Source organism: Dipodomys spectabilis, unplaced genomic scaffold (genome assembly GCF_019054845.1).
Source record: "Dipodomys spectabilis isolate Male_0828 unplaced genomic scaffold, ASM1905484v1 ptg000030l, whole genome shotgun sequence".
Lineage (NCBI taxonomy): Eukaryota > Metazoa > Chordata > Mammalia > Rodentia > Heteromyidae > Dipodomys > Dipodomys spectabilis.
The window spans coordinates 10,813,217-10,832,667 of NW_024870707.1; the positions used below are offsets into that span (position 1 = coordinate 10,813,217).

General features: G+C 54.0%; 1 protein-coding gene across 3 annotated transcripts; it reads right to left on the bottom strand.

The window, feature by feature from the left end:
• Nucleotides 1-425: 425 nt before the first annotated feature.
• On the bottom strand, nucleotides 426-18,778 carry Map3k11 (mitogen-activated protein kinase kinase kinase 11). Of its 3 annotated transcripts, none has more exons than XM_042675819.1 (10): nucleotides 17,325-18,778; nucleotides 11,696-11,876; nucleotides 11,359-11,507; nucleotides 11,092-11,267; nucleotides 10,739-10,982; nucleotides 10,095-10,208; nucleotides 8,956-9,091; nucleotides 8,782-8,873; nucleotides 3,049-3,426; nucleotides 426-1,306 (listed from the first exon to the last, which is right to left on the bottom strand). In XM_042675819.1, exons 1-10 carry the CDS (start codon nucleotides 18,061-18,063, stop codon nucleotides 996-998), a joined length of 2,520 nt encoding a protein of 839 aa, XP_042531753.1. In that variant the 5' UTR covers nucleotides 18,064-18,778; the 3' UTR covers nucleotides 426-995. The 3 variants fall into 3 exon arrangements, with proteins under 3 accessions (XP_042531753.1, XP_042531751.1, XP_042531750.1); XM_042675817.1 differs by having other exon boundaries at nucleotides 426-1,327; XM_042675816.1 differs by having other exon boundaries at nucleotides 426-1,330.
• Between the last annotated feature and the right edge of the window lie 673 nt (nucleotides 18,779-19,451).

Here is a 19,451-nt window from a genome sequence, read left to right on the forward strand (position 1 = left end):
GCCAAGGAAGGGCGCTGGCCCAGGGCATAGTGTGAGAACACAGACGTCCAGGGATTGTCCTGTCTGGTGCTCACCATGCCTGGAGGTGGTGGGATTGTTCCTTGTGCATCCAGACCCTGGGCTGGAGATCAACCCAGGGCCAATCTGAGGATGTCACCTGAGGGCTGTGGACTCTGGGAAGTGGGAGATCTGTACCGGGTGGGGGTTCTGTGGCCAGCGTGCAGAAGACAGGCAGGGTCAACAGGGAGGATTGGGATAAATACAGTCACCGGAAACATGTGCAGATGTGGAGTAAGTGTGAGGAAAACACCGGTGAACTAGTGTTTGTGGTTGGGGGAAGTTGAGAGGCACGCGTGGCAAAGCGATGTGGCCTGGACCACGTGCCTGGGGGGTGGGGCGGGGATGACAACACCAGCCTGCTGCACTTGGGAAAACAGCTTACAAGTTTATTTGGCTTCATTGGAACCTCAGGCCAAGGCCACAACCCTGGCTGGGGCAGCAGGAAGGCACCCAAAAAATCCCAGCCTCTGACCACTTTCAGAGGTGGGATAGAGGGGTGGGGGGAGGGGGGCCGTCCAGGAACTAAGCCCTGGGGCAGGAACCACAGTGGCAGGACTTGGTCAAAAGTGCTGGTGACAGCTGAGGTTGGCCTTTCTCCCCTGCACCTCCCCTCCCTGCGGACACCCCTGCGGGCAATTCCCTGAGTCAGGCTCTGGTCCTCCCAACCAGCTGGGTACAGTGTCAGGCCCCAGTAGGGCAAGGAAGTCAGGGGGACCTCCAGGTTGCAGGTGAAGAGGGTGCAGGCCCCCCCCATCCAGTGTGAAGGCTTCCGGTGCAGTGTAGTGTTCCTGACCACCCCCCCTTCCCAAGCGGGGGTGGTGGTGGGGATCCTGGGGGAAACCAAGGCAGCTATAGAGAGGCCTGCCTGGTGCCCATTCCAGTGTATGCGGTGTCTCCTCTAAGGTAGCTGGAGCGTGGCGGGTGGCCTGGCCCACTCAAGGCCCTGCCTCTGGCGCCCAGGGTGCCTGGGCACCCATATCTTTGGTCTGCGCCCTGCAGTCTTGAGGGCCTCCCCGGAAGGGGTTGGCAGGTGGGGAGTCCCAGAAGGGATCTGAGTCCGGGAACAAGGTCCAGGGGGCCCGTCGGGGTGCAGGCTGTGGGGAAGGCAGGGGTGAAGGCCGTGGTCCAGCTGACACAAAACTCCACGGGTCAATGCGGCTACGAAGGGGTGAAGGCCGAGGTCGGCTGATGAGGCCCAAGGGTGAACGAGGGGTGCCAGGGGTGCCAGGAGCAGAGCGTGATATTCCTGGTGGGGGTGAGACGGTGCCTCCTATGAGGGTGCAGGAGGGGCACAGGGTTAGGGACCCCCTCGGTTCCTAGGTGTCCCAGGACGCCCTGCCCTGTTCTAGGCCTCAGTTTCTCTTTCTACAAGGGAGCTGCTTGGCTCATAACTTCAGGGATCCTTTATGCTTTGTTTACTGCACATCTGTCTATCGTGAAGGGATGAAGAACCTGACAGTTGGTCATCAGTGGCTCATACCTGGAATCCTCACTCTCCAGAATGCTGAGATCTGAGAGTTGTAGTTCAAAGCCAGCCTAAGCAGGAAAGTCTTGAGACTCTAGTCTCTACTTAGCCACCAAAAAGAAGGAAATGGAGCTGTGGCTTAAATGGTAGAGCACTAGTGTTGAGCAGGAAAAGTTCAGGGACAGTGCCCAGACCTTGAGTTCAAGCTCCAGTACTGACACCAAAAAATTAAATGAATTAGATAAAAAAAAATTTTTTTTTTTGGGTCTGGTCGTGGGGCCTGAACTCTGGGCCTGGGCGCTGTCTCTCAGCTCTTCAGCTCAAGGCTAGCGCTCTACCACTTGAGTCACAGTGCCACTTCTGGCTTTTTTTTTTTGGCTTATGTGGTGCGGAGGAATCAAACCCAGGGCCTCATGGATGCAAGGCAAGCGCTCTACCACTGAGCCACCTTCCCAGCCCTAGATCAAAAAACTTTAAAAATCATAAAGCACCTGGCAGGTAGAGCACACAGAACTTACCCATCCACTTATAAGTTGTGAGACCCCTGAACTTCTGGATTCTTTAAATTTCCTCATCTTTTGTGGTTAAGAGCCAAGTCTGTGAGACTCTTATCTCCAATGAACCACCAAAACACCGGAAGTAGAGCTGTGACTCAAGTGGTAAAGTGCTAGTCTGGAGTAAAAAAAAAGCTCAAGGACAGCCCCCAGGCCCTTGGTTAAAGCCCTAGGAGTGGCACAAAAAAAAACCTGGAACTGGAGGCATGGGTCAAAAGGTAAGAGTACCAACTATGAGTAAAAAAGCTAAGCAGACAGTGCAAACGTATTTCAAAAAGGCATATCAGATGCTACAAATAAGTATAATTTTTGTCAATTAAAAAAACTAAAATGCTAAAAAAAAAAAAAAAAAAAAAAAAAAGCTAAGCAAAGCCAAGTGCCAGCAGTTCATGCCTGTAATCCTAGCTACTCAGGAGGCTGAGATCTGAGGATTCCAGTTCAAAGCCAGCCTGGGCAGGAAAATCAGAGAGACTCTTACCACCATTTAACTACTAGAAAACCAAAAGTGGAGCTATAGCTCAAAGTGGTAGAGCACTAGTTTTGAGCACAAAAGCTCAGGGACAGAGCCTCATCCTTGAGCTCAAGCCCCATGACCAACACATAAATTAACAAATGAAAAATGAGTATAAGTTTACAGATCCTTTTTTTCCAGAGTCTGACTGTGTAGCTCAGGCTGGCCTGAGCTGGACCCACAGCTGGAATTACAGGTATGTGCTACCTTGCTATAATTAAATGGGACAACCTCTACAAAATTAACCCAGCATAAGTAACCACCTAGTAGGAGTCTGTCATCGGTTCGATCACTTCTTTTGTTCCATAGCTGGTCTAGCTCACCCTGCCCCCTTGACCACTGCAGCAGCTGAACATACAGTGCAGTTTTCAGGTATCTCCAGGGCCCCAAGATGCAAGTCCTTGGCCCCTCCCCACTCTGGTGGCCACCATCCCAGCATTGGTCCTAGGGTCACTCACCTCGTGTCTCTTCACGCCGGGGGCTCTTGGCTGAAGGTTGGCCAGTGGTGACACCCAGATCCAGCAGCAGAGGCCCTGAGGTGGGCTGGTTGCGGGTGTGGGGCATCTTGGGGGAAAGGCGGATGAGTGGGGTAGAGGGTGGCTCAGTGGGGCAGGGCGTGGGCACGGACACTGGGGGCACTGTGGGGGACTCCCCACGGTCTCGGCTCAGGCCTCCTGGTGGCTGCAGGTCCCGCCCAAGGCCCAGTGAGGCAAGCAGGGCCGTGCCCCGCAACAGCGCGCGCTGGATCAGCTTGGGTGTCCCGGAGTTGCTGCCTCGTTCCGCTGGGCCCGGTCGTCGCGGTTCCTCGGACTCTGGGCTTGGCCTCGGGGGGTTACCTGGAATTGAGCAGCAGCAGCAGAGGTCAGACCAAGACTGGTACATCTTCCAGATGAGGGCCCTGGGGACTGCACAGTGGCCTCGGAATAAGGACTAAGCTCTCTTGTCCAGCGGGATCTTCACAGACTCCATTGTACTTGTAAGCCCAGCTCCTCCCTGTCCAGCAGAACCTCCCATCAGTTCATCCCACCTTTCCTAGAGATGGAGCTGGATGAACCAGACTGGGAGGCAGCCAAGGGCTCCAGAGCCCAGTGATGGCAGGACAGGGATCCCAGAGGCTGGCTGCAGACTGTGGCCTCCATGGCCAGCCACAGGCAATCTCTAGAGCCAGGGGCAAGGCTGGTCCTATTGGCTGGACCAGGACCCCATGCCCCTTCTGTTCCTCGCTGGGCAAGTCTTGACCTTTTTTTTTTTTTTTTTGGGGGGGGGTCTGGTCATGGGCCTGAACTCTGGGCCTGGGTGTTGCCCCTCAACTCTTCAGCTCAAGGCTAGCGCTCTACCACGTGAGCCATAGCGCCACTTCCAGCTTTTTTTTCTGCTTATGTGGTGCTGAGGAATCGAACCCAGGGCCTCATGCATGCAAGGTAAGCACTCTACCACTGAGCCACCTTCCCAGCCCCCTTTTTTCTGTGTGTGTGTCAGTCATGGGGCTTGAACTCTGGGCTTGGGCACTGTCCCTGCGCTCTTTAGCTCAAGGCCAGAGCTCTATGGCTTGAGCCACAGCGCCACTTCTGGTTTTCTGGTGGTTTATTGGAGATAAGAGTCTCATGGACTTTCTTTGGCTTTGAACCATGATCCTCAGATTTCAGCCTCCTGAGTAGCTAGGATTATAGGTGTGAGCCACCGGTGCCCAGCTTTGGTAAGCTTTTTTTTTTTTTTTTGTCGGTCGTGGGGCTTGAACTCCGGGCCTGGGCGCTGTCCCTCAGTTCTTCAGCTCAAGGCGAGCGCTCTACCATTTGAGCTACAGCGCCACTTCCAGTTTTCTGGTGGTTTATTGGAGATAGGAGTCTCACGGTCTTTCCTGCCCGGGCTGGCTTTGAACCGTGATCCTCAGATCTCAGCCTCCTGAGTAGCTAGGATTACAGGCATGAGCCACCAGCGCCCGGCTTTTGATAAGCTTTTTTAAGGCTGGCACTCTACCACTTGAGCCACACCTCCTCTTCTGGCTTTTTGTGGTTAATAAGCCTCTCAGATTGACTGTCAAACTGCAATCCTCAGATCTCAGTCTCCTAAGTAGCTTGGAGACATTGGGCTCTTCTGCCTACTCAGTTCCCACTCCAACATAGTTCGGCGCGCACCCTAATGTATCCTACAGTTCCGAGGGGATGCTGTCCTTCCAGAAATGAAGAAACTGAGGTTCAGAGAGGTAAGTGCCTTGCTGACAATCACAGCTTGTTTACAGAGCCTATGTTTCTCATGATGTAGAGGTATTAGGTGTTTGATTCTCAAGTCCAGAGAGCTTGAGGGCTTGCATTAGACTGCACGAGGCCAGTGAGGGTGGAACAGGCCAACCCTCACCCTCCTCACCCACCATCACTTCCTACCAGATGCTGTCCTAGATTTTAAAAAACCAGCATCTTGATTTCAGACTTTAGATTGGCTTGGCTTGGTTCTAGACGACCTGCGGCTGGGCCTGGGGAACCTCCAGGTCATATAAAGTGTCTAAACAGAAAAAACCAGAAGTGGTTCTGTGGCTCAAGTGGTAGGGAGTTTGCCTTGAGCTGAAGAACTCAAGGGCAGTGCCCAGGCCCAGAGTTCAAGAGCCCACAACTGACAACAACCACAAAAAAAAAAAAAAGAAAGAAAAGAAAGAAAAAGAAACATTATATATTCTGAGTTTAAACAGAAGATGTGTGTGTGTGTGTGTGTGTGTGTGCGCGCGCGCGCACATGCGTGCACACATGCACCAACATTGGGACTTGAACTCAGGACCTGGGCGCTCCTGCCTGGCTTTTTTGCTAGTGCTCTACCACTTGAACTACAACTCCACTTCTGATTTCTTCCTGGTTAACTTGAACTAAGATTCTTTAGGAACTTTTCTGCCAGCTGGCCCTAAACCTCGATCTTCAAATCTCAGTCTCCTGAGTAGATTACAGGTGTGAGCCTCAGCTGAGAGGCACTTATTACAGACAAGAGAAGGCTGGGATGTGGCTAAGTGGTAGCACTTACCTGGGTTCCGTCTCAGCACCACAAAAAATAAAATGCGTTGGAAGTTGGCTCAGTGGTAGAGCGCTTGCCTTGCATGCCTGAGGCCCTGGGTTCAATTCCTCAGCACCATATAAGCAAAAAGGAAAAAAAAAAAGCCGGAAGTGGCGCTGTGGCTCAAGTGGTAGAGTGCTAGCCTTGAGCTGAAGAGCTGAGGGACAGCGCCCAGGCCCAGAGTTCAGGCCCCACAACTGGACCAAAAAAAAAAATGCAAAATAGGTAAGAGAAAGAGACAAAAGAAAGTGTGGGTGGAGGTCAGGCCACCAGGGTGAACAGAAGTTCTTGTAGTCAATCCTGAGAAACAGAGGCTCCCAGAGTTAAGTGGCATCCAGAATACTTGAGCTGGGAGTTGAATTTGCCTTTAAAGTGTCCTGGCAAAGTTGGAAACCCTGTTTCTCAGGAGAAGCAGGATGAATATTCCTGAGCCAGAGACAAAGGGGAAATTGCTTCCATGGGGCCTTGTGGTTAAGGGCTCTGGATTTGTCAGTGCTGCAAAATACATAACTCAGGGCTGGGAAGGTGGCTCAGTGGTAGAGTGCGTGCCTTGCATGCATGAGTTTGATTCCTGGGTTTGATTCCTCAGCACCACATAAGCAGAAAAAGCCGGAAGTGGTGCTTTGGCTCAAGTGGTAGAGTGCTAGCCTTGAGCTGAAGAGCTGAGGGACAGCGCCCAGGCTCAGAGTTCAGGCTCCATGACTGACCAACAAAACAAACAAACAAAAAAAAACCCATAACTCACTGTACCCTGGTCCTCAGGGAACAGATATCCACTGGGGACAGGGTAGGTGTGTAGGGATCACCAATGGTGGCTTATGGCTGGAATAGAGGTTCCAGTCATTGATTCTCAGCCAAGCTTCTGACTCTGTGGGTAGCTGGGAGATCAAGATGGCAGCTGGGGTGGAGCCTTGAACCAGGGGAGGCATGCTCAGCTCGCAGCTAGGCTGGGGCAGGCATATCCTTTCAGGTAACGCAGAAAACTTGTATTACACTGCCCAGGGAGGACAAGGGTAGAGGGCTATGCGGAGCGCTATCAGGGTCTGCTCTGACTCACACCCTGGGCACGTTCTAGAACAGGCAAATTTAATCACCTTGGCCTTCCAGACTTTTGTTTAGTCACCACAGCACAACTACGGGGGTGAAAACTGTTTTGGGAGGTGGGGGTCCAGGGCTCTGCTTCAAAAACCTAGGTTCAAATCCCTACTGGGCTGGATGCCCTAGAGCAAACCACTTAATCTCTTTGTGCTTCCATTTCCTCCTCTGTACAACTGTGCTGATAATAATATCCACCTCACAGTAATGCCTGGCACCTAGGAGAGAGCCAATAAACATGGCTACTATTACCATCAACTCAGGCCCTAGTGATAGGGATGGGATAGAGAAGGGGAGTTAAATTGTTTACTGCACTTAAGCCGGGTCCTGCCTTGGGCTACAGGCAGCAGGTAAAGCTGGGGACTAGGGCTAAGATGGTCCACCAGGTTGGCACAGGGATCCACAGGCAAGGGAAACCATAACTTTTAGCTTGTGCCAAGGTTGGGGAGTACTGAGCTGAGCCCCTGTCATTCTGATTTTGGAGCCCTGCTGTCTGTCTCCTCTAGCCTTCTAACCATTTACAAGTGAGGAGTCCTTCCTTCCAGGAAGCTGGCTATAAGAATGAGAGCCAGGGACTAGGAAGGTGGCTCAGTGGTAGAGTGCTTGCTTTGCATGCATGAAGCCCTGGGTTCGAATCCTTACTACCACATGCACAGAAAAACTGGAAATGGTGCTGTGGCTCAAGTGGTAGAGTGATAGCCTTGAGCAAAAGAAGCTCAGGGACAGTGCCCAGGCCCTGGGTTCAGGCTCCAGGACTGGCCAAAAAAAAAAAAAAAAGGAATGATAGCCAGAGTCTCTCTTGGCTGAAACCTTCAAAATCTGAAGATTTCAGGCAGGTTGTTTCTCTTTTTGGAGCCTCAATTTCCTTTAAAATGAGGGAAATAACAGTATGTCCCTCACAGGGCTTGACAGAAGAGAAGATGCTATTACCATGGAGAACAGAAAAACTCCAGATTTCTCCAGATGCAGTGTACTTGAACTGGGGGCTTTGTACTCTTGCTTGGCTTTTTTGCTCAAGGCCAGTGCTCTACAGCTTGAGGCACAATTCCACTTCTGCATTTTGCTATTAATTGGAGATTAGAGCCTTATAGACTTTTCTGATCAGGCTGCTTAGAACTGTAATCTTTAGATCTCCATCTCCTGGGTAGCTAGGGATTATAGGCATTAGCCACCAGCCTGGTGGGCCTTCTTACCCTCTGCACCCCCACCAGGGGCTCCCAAGAAGAGCATCTGAGGGGCTGGGAAGGTGGCTCAGTGATGGAGTGCTTGCCTTACATGCATGAGGCCCTGGGTTCAATTCCTCAGCACCACATAAGAAAAAAAAGCCAGAAGTGGGGCTGACGCTCAAGTGGTAGAGTGCTAGCCTTCAGCTGAAGAGTTGAGGGACAGCGCCCAGGCCCAGCTTTCAGGCCCCACAACCGACCAAAAAAAAAAAAAAAAAGAAAAAGAAAGAAGAGCATCTGAGAAACATCCTGTGAAAATCACTTGTTTGGCTTCACCCCAGATAAGCAGTTTCCTTCTGGTCCCTAGGCACTGCTTCTCTGGGCCATCAAAGGGAGCCTCCCTCCTCCCTAGAGCCTGCTGTGGGGCAGGGCTGCCACAGGGCAGCAGGTGTGTGTTCCCATTCTGGGCCTGAACGCAGGGCCTCTTGCACTCATTCAGCTTGCTTGCTCACATCTGGTACACTATCACTTTGGGTCACACTTCCAGTCTGACATTTTACTGGCTAACTAGAAATGGAGTCTTGTGGGCTTTTCTGTCTAGTCTGGCTTTTAACCTTGATCCTCCAGAACTTACTCCCCCTGAGTAGTTAAGATTACAGCACAAAGCACTGGTGCCCCCTTGAAGGCCCATGCTTGAACAAGGGGACAAGTCTCTGGGCCCCCTGAGGCCTGGGCTGTGTCCACTCTCTTGTGGTCCTGGCTCTGTCCTGTCTCAGTCAATCACTAGAATGTGCAACGAGGGACAAGATTCCTCCTCTGCCTCCTGGCTTCTTATGTTCTACCTTAGTGTCTAAAGAAGCTCAGCAAGATCCCGTTAGGGGAGAGAAGGCCACTTACCATTGAGTGTTGGGGGTGTGGAAGGAGATCCTAAGGGGGATGAATCATCTGAATCCAGGTACCACGTGGCTTCGTCCATACGAGATCTTCTCCTGGAGAAGGAAAGGAGGGGAGGGGGTGAGTCTCAGGTTTGTGGGGAGGAGCACAATCCTGAGGTGGAAGGGGGGTGTTTACCTCCCATTCTGGGCCTCCCCAGGCTTGGGGGAACTGGGACCCCAGGCCCAGCATGCTCGCCGCTCTCCATTGCTCGAGTCCTCCAGACGTCTGGGAGATTGGCGGCCCCACGTCTGGCCTGGCTCTGCGGGCTCCACTGTAAGGGAACCAGATAAGACTATGAGCTGACCCTGTCTTCCTCTCTCCCAACCCGGTCATGACAGTCAGACTCCAAGGCAACTCTGGAAGATGGGGACAGTTAGTAAGCTCCTCATCATTCTCAGTGTGGGCTTCACTGAGGATAGGTGAGTCTGGGTCTCGGGGCCAGAAGTAAAGTGGAACATCTCATTAGTCTTTGTTCTTGTTGTGGTGTTTTGTTGTTTTTGTTTTTTTGGCTGGGGGGGGAGCAGAAGTAGGGCTTGAACTCAGGACCTGGTTGCTGTCCCTTTGATTTTTTGCTTAAAATTATTGTTCTACCAGTTGAGCCACAGCTATACTTGGCCTTTTTGTTGGTTAATCAGAGATAAGTCTCATGGACTTTCCTGCCCAGGCTGGCTTTGAACTGAGATCTTCAGATCTCAGCATCCTGAATACCTAGGATGACAGGCATGGGCCACCAATGCAGAAATCTCAGTCTAGCAGCTTTTTGTGTGTGTGTGTGTGTGTGTGTGTTTCTTTTTGGGTCGGGTCGTGGGCCTGAACTCTGGGCCTGGGCACTGTCCCTCAGCTCTTCAGCTCAAGACTAGCGCTCTACCACTTGAGCCACAGCGCCACTTCCGGCTTTTTTTTCTGCTTATGTGGTGCTGAGGAATCGAACCCAGGGCCTCATGCATGCAAGGCAAGCGCTCTACCACTGAGCCACCTTTCCAGCCCTTGCAGCTGTTATATACTACATAGAAATAAGTACAGCAAAGCCAACTGCCTGAGTTTGAATTTTAGCTGGGCCACTTACCGTTATGTTGAAAAACATTTTTACTTTTCTTATCATCAGAACTTAAATAGCAATGATATTTACCTAACATAATTAGTGTGAGGCACTAGATGGGGGGGGGGGGGGGAGCCTAGAAGTGGAAGAAAGGGGGTGGTGGTTTTCACTTCCAAGAATGAGGGTTGCTAGGGGTTAGGACGTGGGAGCGGGCTAGGGAGGCCAGGTATCTTACATTGTATGGCTCGGAACCGAGGAAAGGTGGGCGAGTCCCCAGCCCCAACCTCGAAGACATTTCTCCTGCGGTCAAGGCCAGGTGATGCTTGCACAGTGATGCGGTGCTTGAAATCTGGGGTGCAGGGAAAAAGGGGAGCAGATGCGAGTCTGTGAAGGAGAGCCAGGACTTCCTGGGGCCCTGGGGAAGCTCTCGGACTATGCAGGAAGGCGCTGAGAGTGACAGCAGTCTCTTCTCACTGCCTTTGCAAAGTTGGGGGGCGGAAAGGAGATAGGACCACCTGTCACTCAAGCACTCGCCTTGCTGGGTGGAGTCGGAGGTTCCCCGCGCGCCGCCTTTCTCCCGCCCTCCCACAAGCCTTCCTAGAACTTTCAACAGCCCCGCCCCTTCCCGATCGCAGCCACTCCCAGGTCAACGTGAAAATATTCCCTCCCGAACCCGCCCAGACAGGAAAAACATTCCGGGTGCCACCCCTTCTTAGCCTTCAACTCAAGGATCAACCTATCACACGCTACAACCAATCCCGGTGCATCAAGCAGCCCGAGGCCACACCCCTCTTTCCAAAACAGCCAATGGGATAGACATCCCCGCCCCCTGGCGCCAGCAGCCAATAGCTGAGAGGCGCTCTCGGGCCCGCCCCTTACCGAGGGGCATGCTGATGCGCTCGCCGCCGTCGCGCGCCCGGAGCTTGCTGCGCTTGAAAGTGCCCCGGCGGCGGCGCACGTGTGGCCGTTCGCGGTCCACCTGCTGCAGGAGCAGCGTCAGCTCGCGCTCGAACACCTCCAGCTCCCACTGGGCCAGCAGGTGCTCTCGCCGCCGCAGCTGCTCCGCTTGCGATCGCTGCTCGCGGGCCGCACGCGTCAGCTCCTCCTCGCGGCTCAGGAGCTCCTGCGCTCCGGAACAGCGAAGACGTCAGGGTCAGCCCAGTACTGACCCCGGCGCCCACCTCCACCAGGGAAACACTGGTTCGGTTCCTGGGTCCTCCGATTCCTCGTACCTTTTCCTTGGCCCGCAGCTCGTCGAAGAGGCCCTGGATCTCTCGTTTCCAGCCCTCCTGCATGGAATGGAAAGAGTCCCGCGGCATCTCCCGCAGGACCTGCGCTTCTAGCGCCTCCAACTGCTGCAGGATGGAGGCGAAGTCCGGCCTGCGGTGGGGGTCCTGCGCCCAGCAGTCTATGGGCACGTCAGGGAAGAGGGACGTGTGAATTGGAGGTGTCCTGGGCCAGTAAATTTGGTCCCTCATCTGCCCACCCTGCCCTCTTACCGGCCATGAGCTGTGCAAAGGGTTCGGGGCAGGTGGACGGGATGGGCAATGTGAGCTTGTTAACGGCCACACCATAGGCCACGGCAAGACAGTCGATACCTCGGTAGGGCACCTCCCCAGTCAGTAGTTCCCACAGAAGCACCCCAAAGCTGTGAGTAAGACAAAGAGTCTGGGTGGCCTCTTCTGCCTACTTACTGACACTACACCCCAAAGCAAGGAGGAACTAAACTGAGGCCCTTTCTCTGGGCTCAGCCAGTGCCTACTCCTAGGCTTAGGCAACCACCGCTACCCTTCACAGATCCACAGCAGACCCCATCCAGTCCCCACCAGGCCGCACCTCCAGACATCGCTGCCCTTAGAGAAGGTGGAGGCCTTGATGACTTCAGGTGCCATCCAGGCATAGGTGCCGGCAGCACTCATTTGTGTGGTCTTGTGCCACTCTCGGGCCAGGCCAAAGTCAGTGATCTTCAGGGTCTTATGCTCCATGTCGTCACCCTCAATGGGCTGTAGCAGCAGAACTGGGGAAGAAGGGCAGGATTGTTGGGGTTCCAGGATTAGATGTGGGAACAGGTGAAGAGCTTGCAGCATCTGACAGGTGTCCTGGGCAGGCAACTAGGTGCACAGATGTGACTTTTCTAGATCATACCCACGGCTGGGGTGTGGAGTAGAACCAGACAAAATAACCATTTGGGACACAGTTATCCGGGGATTAGTGGAGGCCAATATTTTACACTTAGTTCTAGCACTCAAATCCAAAACAACAAAATTTTCAAGCTGGGACCTGTGGCTCACCCCTGTAATCCTACCTGCTTAGTAAGCTGAGATCTGAGGATCAAGGTTCTCAGCCAGCCTAGGAAGGAAAGTCTGTGAGACTGTTACCTCCAATTAACCACCAAAAAAGCCAGAAGTGGAGCTGTGGCTCAATTGGTAGAGGGCTAGTCTTGAGCAAAAAGGCTTAGTGACAGGGTTGAGGCGCTGAGTTCAAGCTCCATGACCTCACAACACACACACAACACATACACGACCTTTTCAGGCTGGGTACAGTGACTTATGCCTCTCCTCTAGCTATGGTAGAGGTTTGGAGAATAGAGATTTTAGGCTGGTTGTTAGCAAACATCTGTTATTCCAGATCTTTGGGATGGAGGACCAGGCTGGCCCCTGACAAAAATTTGAGCCCTTATCTGAAAAATAATTAGAACAAAACAGAGCTAAGGGGTGGTTCACATGGTAGACTCTGCCTAGAGTGTGAGGCTGAATTAAAATCTCAGCACTACAAAATAAATAAATGGGATAGGTTATTATTATTCCCATTTTACAATTGAGGAAAACAGAAGGAAATAGTTTTGCCAAAGTTGTAAGCAAATAAAGCAGAGATTCCAACCTCCTCTGTGTGGCTCCAAAGCTCATGTTCTAACTTTCCTTCAATATTTCAGGGAATAAAAAACTAGCAATGCAGCAGTTTCTCAATGTCTGTGGCATCAGTGAGTGTGAATCAGAATCCCCCTGGGGACAGGGAACAGACAGGAAGTCCTAGGCGAGCAAAGAAGGCATGCAGAAGCCAGGTCCAGTGGCTCACACTTATAATCTTAGCTACTCAGGAGGCTGAGATCTGAGGATTGTGGATCAAAGCCAGCCCAGGCAGGAAAGTTCATGAGATTCTTCAATTAACCACCAAAAGATAAAAGTCGATCTGTGACTCAAGTGGTAGAGCACCAGCCTTGAGCAGAAAAACTAAGGGACAGCACCCAGTCCCTGAATTTAATTAACTTTAAACCCCAGTGTGTACACACACACACACACACACACACACACACATAGAATATGCCAGCAGGCACCACAGGCCCTTGGTACTCTCAGCACATGGTGGCTACGGCAGCCATTCCTAGCCAGAAGACTCCAAAAGATATCCACCAAGGCAGCTGCGTGTGAAGAGAAAGGGAGGGGTGATGGTTCTTGGCCACAAAGGAGGAGCCTGCAGCAAAAGTAGGAGTGGATGGTCAGACTTGGCAGGGGCTCCTGGCTTTGATCCAAATGGGGCCACCATACTTAGTACGGGGAAGATAAAGCGGCAACTTGCAAGTTTCTTGCCAGGTCAAAAACAGCTCAAGTGAGAGAAGTTGTAGGGAATAAAAAGGGGACAAAAATCAGAAAGCCATCAAGGGTCTGAAGGGCCCTCCTGTGGGAGAGAAGTGAAATTTTTCCACACAAGTGTCAAGAGGTATCCTTCAGCTGTGCTGAACAGGGTATCAAGTACTGCAATGGGGTGACATACGTACTGACCTAGGGAAGGGCACCTACACAGCTAGGTGAGTCAGGAAGGACTGTTCAAAGGAGGTGGAGACAGGGTGTGCACGTTTGAGAGCCTGAATCCACAATCCCTGGTCCTGATCCTGGTGAAGCCTTGGGGCCTGCCAGGGGCTCTGTCTCTGCTTCCCTGCCCCTCTCTGCTGGCCTCAGCTCGAAAGGCATCTGCTGCTTGGCTCTGCTTCCTTAGCACTCTTCCACTCTCAGTACCACTTCACTCTGATTCCAATGTTCCTAGGAGCCCCGTCTCTTACCAGCCTCTGCGCATTACTCCTGGTCTGCCTCAGCCTTTTACAGGTGCCAGCTGCCTGTCCTCACTGGCATCTTCCATACTTAGAGCTCTAGACCAGATCAGCAGCCCAGTTCAGCTGCTTATTAGCTGCTCCACCTGGTTTTTCCATACACCCTTAACAGCCTTTATGGTGTCTCTGTGCCTGGCAAACTTTTCTGTAATTTCTCCTAATTCGGAGAATGGTCTCGAAATCCACTCATTACACTGAACAAGACTTGGGCTGAGTCCTGCACAGGCAGTAAGGCTGAAGATGACAACAAATTCCACCTCAGAGGGTTGTCATGAGCATCAAACTGATTTTTAAAGCCTTTGCTTGGGGTCTGACATCTTGCAGGATTATTTTTTCTTTTGTGCTGGTACTGGGGCCTGAAATCAAGACCTGGGTGCTATCCCTGAGGAAAGGTCTTTGTTTAAGGCTAGTGCTCCACCATTTGAGCCATAGCTCTACTTCTGGCTTTTTTTTTTTTTTAACAAGTCTTGGTGGGGCTTGAACTCAGGGCCTGGGCACTGTCCCTGAGCTTCTTTTGCTGAAGGCTCGCACTCTACCACTTGAGCCACAGTGCTACTTCCAGCTTTTTCTATTTATGTGTAGTGAGGAATTGAACCTAGGACTTCATGCATGCTAGACAAGCACTCTACCACTAAACCACGTTCCTAGTCCTTACTTCTGGCTTTTTTTGGTGGTTAGCTAGGTAAGAGTCTCATAGACTCATGCCAGGGCTAGCTTCGAACCACAATCCTCAGATCTCAGCCTCCATCCTGAGTAGCTAGGATTACAGATGTGAGGTCACTGGCACCCAGATTTTGTCAGATTTTGTCTTCACATCTGGCAGGCCCACTCTCCTCTCTCTACCCCAGTCATTCTTTACTTCCAGCTTTTCAGTTGCCTCTTGTGTGGCTGCTGCAGGCTCTGAACCAACCAGTTGTCAGCCCTGCACAAGCTCACCCACAAGGAACCACACCGGGCTAGGCAGGGTGGGAGAGCACAGATTCCCTTTCTGGAGCCAATGCCTATCTCTCCTATGGAGAAGTTGCCTCCAGGCCTAATCTCTGCCACAGACTGGCAATGTGCTCTCCTGTGTCAAACAGGGAAGCTAATCTCCTTTTTTCAGAGGATCAGAGCAGAGTAGCAAGTCGCCCCAAGTCTTGCTCCAAGTCTCAGGACTTCTTTGTATTTGTGGCCTTTCTGGTCCCTGCCCACCTCCAGCTCTGGCACTTGTCAAGCCTCCATCTCAACTCTGTATTGCTTGCTTTTTCTCCAAGCTGCCTGCTGCCGGCCTTGGGTCTTGAACTTGGTGTGTGACAGAGACCTAAGGCATGGGAGGTACGGAGCCATGCAGAAACGGGCTAGCAGGCTGGGGCAAGCAGGCTGACTCTAGGCATTAGGGGCTCCCTGGCTTTGGAAAGGGACTTGGCCAACCTCCCCACCCCCTTTGTGGGGCTCTAGAGTAGCTTGGGCAACTCACACCTCTTCCGCTTCCCTCCCATGGTCTCTACTTCTCCTTTTGGGGCCAGGTCTCCAACTGGGAGGGGGGGTCCTTTGGGGGCAAATTGGGGGAGGTCAGGCCCAGGCTAGGCTGGCTGGTTGGTCCTGTGACTCGTGGGCCTGGAGAATTCCCCCTTCTCTCCCCGCCAGGCTTTCTCACAAGGCCCCCATTGTCCAGGAAAATCATGCCATTGTTTCCTGCTTGTGCTCCCCCAGCCCAGGGACTCCCCCCTGCCCCAATCCTGCAGACAGCAACTCGGGCCTAGGACTGGGGTCTGTGAGGTTGGATGCCAGACTCAGAGGCTAAGAGCACGCACCTTGCCTGCCCTTCACCACCACCCAGACTCTGGAAGGGAAGCAGAGGAACTGGGGGAGGGAGCATGGGGGAGCAATCCCGGTTCCTTCCTCTCCCGAAACCCCTCCACCCCCAGCTCTTTCCTCCCCTGCAGGCAGCTGGGCTAGGGAGGGAGCAGGGGCTGGAGCAGGGGCAGGAAGCCAGCCCAGGGGCAGCAGGAAACACAGGAAGCGGTGGGGAGGGTGGGGAGCAGGGGCCTGGACTATTGTTCCATTTTTTTCTGGAAAGAGAAGGGAGGAAAAACAGAAGACAGGAGCCCCCACCTCCTGAGCCTTCGGGGAATCCCCCTCAGGCTAGGGCAGAGAATGGGGGGTCCCTAGGTCACTCACAGGGGTCTGGCTGAGACACAGGAACTGCCCCTACTATTGCTGGCCTTGGCTGGCACCTCTGGCTCTAGCAAGGACTTGGGTCCTGGTGCTCTGCTTCCCCTAGCCCCTTGTTCATGTCGGCCAAGGCCAGAAGGCTCAAAATATGGATGCTGATATCTCCTAAGAGTCTCTGTGCCTTCCCAGTCTCTGAGCCCACTGAGGCTTTCCTTATTTTTCCTACTGCTATCCAGCTTGTGCTCTGGATTCCAATGGGGTCCAGCTCCCGGTGTCCACACACCGCTTCCCCCCACCCCCCCAACATGGTGCTGAGACCTGTTCTGGTCAGGCCCTGCCTAGACACTTCCCATGCGCCTTTCTAAATGCTACCTGTTTTGGCCTGGCATGAAACCAGCCTGCTTCAGAAAGCTCTCCGAACCTGTCATTCACTTGTCTTGGGCCTATGATGGGAAGTGGGGGGGGGGGGGGCTAAAATGGTTAGAGACAGTCTCTCTTAGCCAGGCTCCCACTCCCAAGCATGGATTCCAGGCTGGGCCCCCTTGTCAATCCTGCTCTTAAATGCCCCTGTCCATGGCTGAGGCATGGACTACTTATTGGGCACTGTTCACTAGGACTTACCCAGGCCATGAAGCCATTTTGGCCTACTGATCACTCATTTTTATGGGAAATACAGACATAGAGCCTCTGAGTAAAAAAAAAAATTAAAAAAGGCCAGGTAAGGGGCAGCTGAAAGTAAGGGACTTTTCCCTCTGAGATCTCTGTCGGGGAGAAGCTCTCTACGGATGCAGGATAGATTAGGCAAAATGAAGGAGGGAAGGGTATTGCAGAGCAGCAGCAACACCATGAATGCAAACTTCAGAGGGAGGGAAGGTGAGGAGTACCAGCCTCCAAGGGACTTCCTGAGGTGGTGAGCACAGCTAGGCAGTACGCTGACAGCTCACACTGAGTTCTTAAGTTAACGCAAGTTTCCCAAAGCTGCAGTTTCCCCGGAAGGCTGCAAGGATAGGACACTGCCAGGTTCCTGGAATTCCTGCTTTGGGGCCAGTGCAAGGCCACAGGTACCCCTTAGTCAACTGGGATTCCCCTAAGGCAGCGGCTCTTGCCTCCAACAGATCCCTGAGAAGGCTCAGCTAGGATGTGTGCCTGGGTTCCATCTCCCTCGCCTCTCCCGACCTTTCCCATCCACACCCCAGAGAAACTCACTGTTGTTGGACTTGAGATCGCGGTGGATGACAGGTACCAGAGCCTCGCAGTGCAGGTAGTGCATCCCACGGGCAATCTGCACGGCCCAGTTGACCAGCACGTGTGGGGGCACACGCCTCCCAGCAAGAGCACGACTGAGGGGCCCTCCTGCCGCATACTCCATCACTAGGCAGAGATTTGGTTCCTCCAGACACACAGCTTTGAGGGCAATGATGTTGGGATGGGCTAACATGGCGAAAAGTCGGGCCTCTTGGCGGACGCTCTCAGCTGTCACGCTGATGTCCTCATCGGGGTCCTGGCGCGCTGCTTTCACAGCCACCAGCTCCCCTCGCCAGCTGCCACGGTAGACCTTGCCGAAGCCACCAATGCCGATCACTTCCTCCAGCCGCAGCTCCTGGAAGCTGGCTACCTCGCAGGGGGGTGGGCCACCACCCCGAGACACGTAGTTGGATGGGAAGATGCCCACCTGGCCACCCACCTGGCCTGCCCACCAGCCCTCATCTCCAGAGATGGCTGCATCCCGGGACAGCACCTCCACACGGTCGCCCTTCCGCAGGGCCAGCTCGTCCTGCCCGTTGGGCTCATAGTCGAACAGGGCTGTCCACACAGGGTTAGCATAAGCGGCCGCCTTCGGGGATCCCTCCGGCCGGCCTCCGCCCCCACCCCCGCCGCCCCCAGCGCCACTGCTGTTCCATGACCCCAGAGGGCTCTTGAGGAAGAGGTTCTTCAAGGGCTCCATGGCCCCGAGCCGTCGTTGGAATGTGGGGGTCCTTCTCCCGGCGCCCGCGGTCCCCACCCCCGCTGGCTGCCTAGCGCTAGTGCGGGAACCTGGGCATCCGGGTCGTGGCCCTCAGCCCCAGACCCACGCCTCTCTGGGGAGCCGGGAGTGTTGCCTCCCGGTCCCCCGCATCTCGGGCTTCAGGAGGAGGGCACCCAGGGTGGTGTGGTCAGGCTGGAGGGGTGGGGCCCCGGGGCCTCCGGCGCCTCACCATGGCTGGCTTCAAGGGGCTGAGCGTCCCTCAGTTCGGGAGTAGTCCGGGGAGCCCGGTTTGGGCGCCCGCCAAGGGTAAGGTGGGGCCTGCCGGGGGGTGGGGGGGCAGCGCCCGGACTCCGGCCGGGGTTCTCAGGTGCAGGGCTGGAGAAAGTCCCCAGTAGGCTCGGAGCTCCCTCTCCCCGGTTCTAGTGCTTTTAGCTCCGACGGCTCCGACCCCGTTCCCTTCTTCCTCCTCCCTTTGTACTTTGGCCCCGGGGGCGGGAGGCAGAGGTGGAGGGTGGAGTTTCACTTTTTTCCGCTCTTCTCTCTCTTGCAGGAAACAGCATCAGATGACGCGGGCGGCTTGCACCGCTCCCCTCCCGGAGGCTCCGGACGGCCGGGCCCGGGAGTTCCCGGGGAGGCGGGCCCGGAGAGGCGGAAAACCTGCAAGGCTAGCTCCGGCCCCCCGCCACAGCCGTCTCGGTGCGCCGCGGCCCAGCGTGGAAGTGGGTCTCTGCAGAGACGGGCCATCCCTGCCGCAGCAGCAAAACGGACCCGGGAGGGTGGCAAAGTCGAAGGTGGTTTTTGGCTACGAAGTTGCAGGGACTGTGTGATCCACTGTCCCTGGGCTTCGAATGGGGACCAGAAGCTCTGTTTTTGCACAGCTACTGGGACGGGGATGGGGGTGGGGAAGACTGGAGGACCGACGGAACCGACGATTGCTCAAGTTCTAGGGACAGGCCCAAGGCTCTCCTCTTCCCCTCACCTGGGAGTTAATCCGCTTCTTCGAGTCTCTTCCCCAGTGGGAGGAAATCTGACACTGCTGTGCAGAATTTTGTTCAGAATGGGATTCAGAATTAGTGGTGTAGCCCTACCTGTTGCTGGAAAGGGTTGACTCCCCCGCCCCCAATTGCTTTGACCTGTCACTTTAAAGACGAGGCTATCCTAGTCTAGTATTCGACTACTACTGCCTGTTCTAGAGGGTCGCTCGCTACTCGTCAGGTCTGGGTTTAATCCGGAAATAGAGGTGGCTCGGAGTTGGTGCAACGACTGTGACGTCGAAGGTCTACCCACGCCCCGGTCTTTCCCCCGCCTCCTGCGATTCATTGGCGAAGCTTTGCGCCAATTACTCCGTTGCTACCCAATGGCTAGTC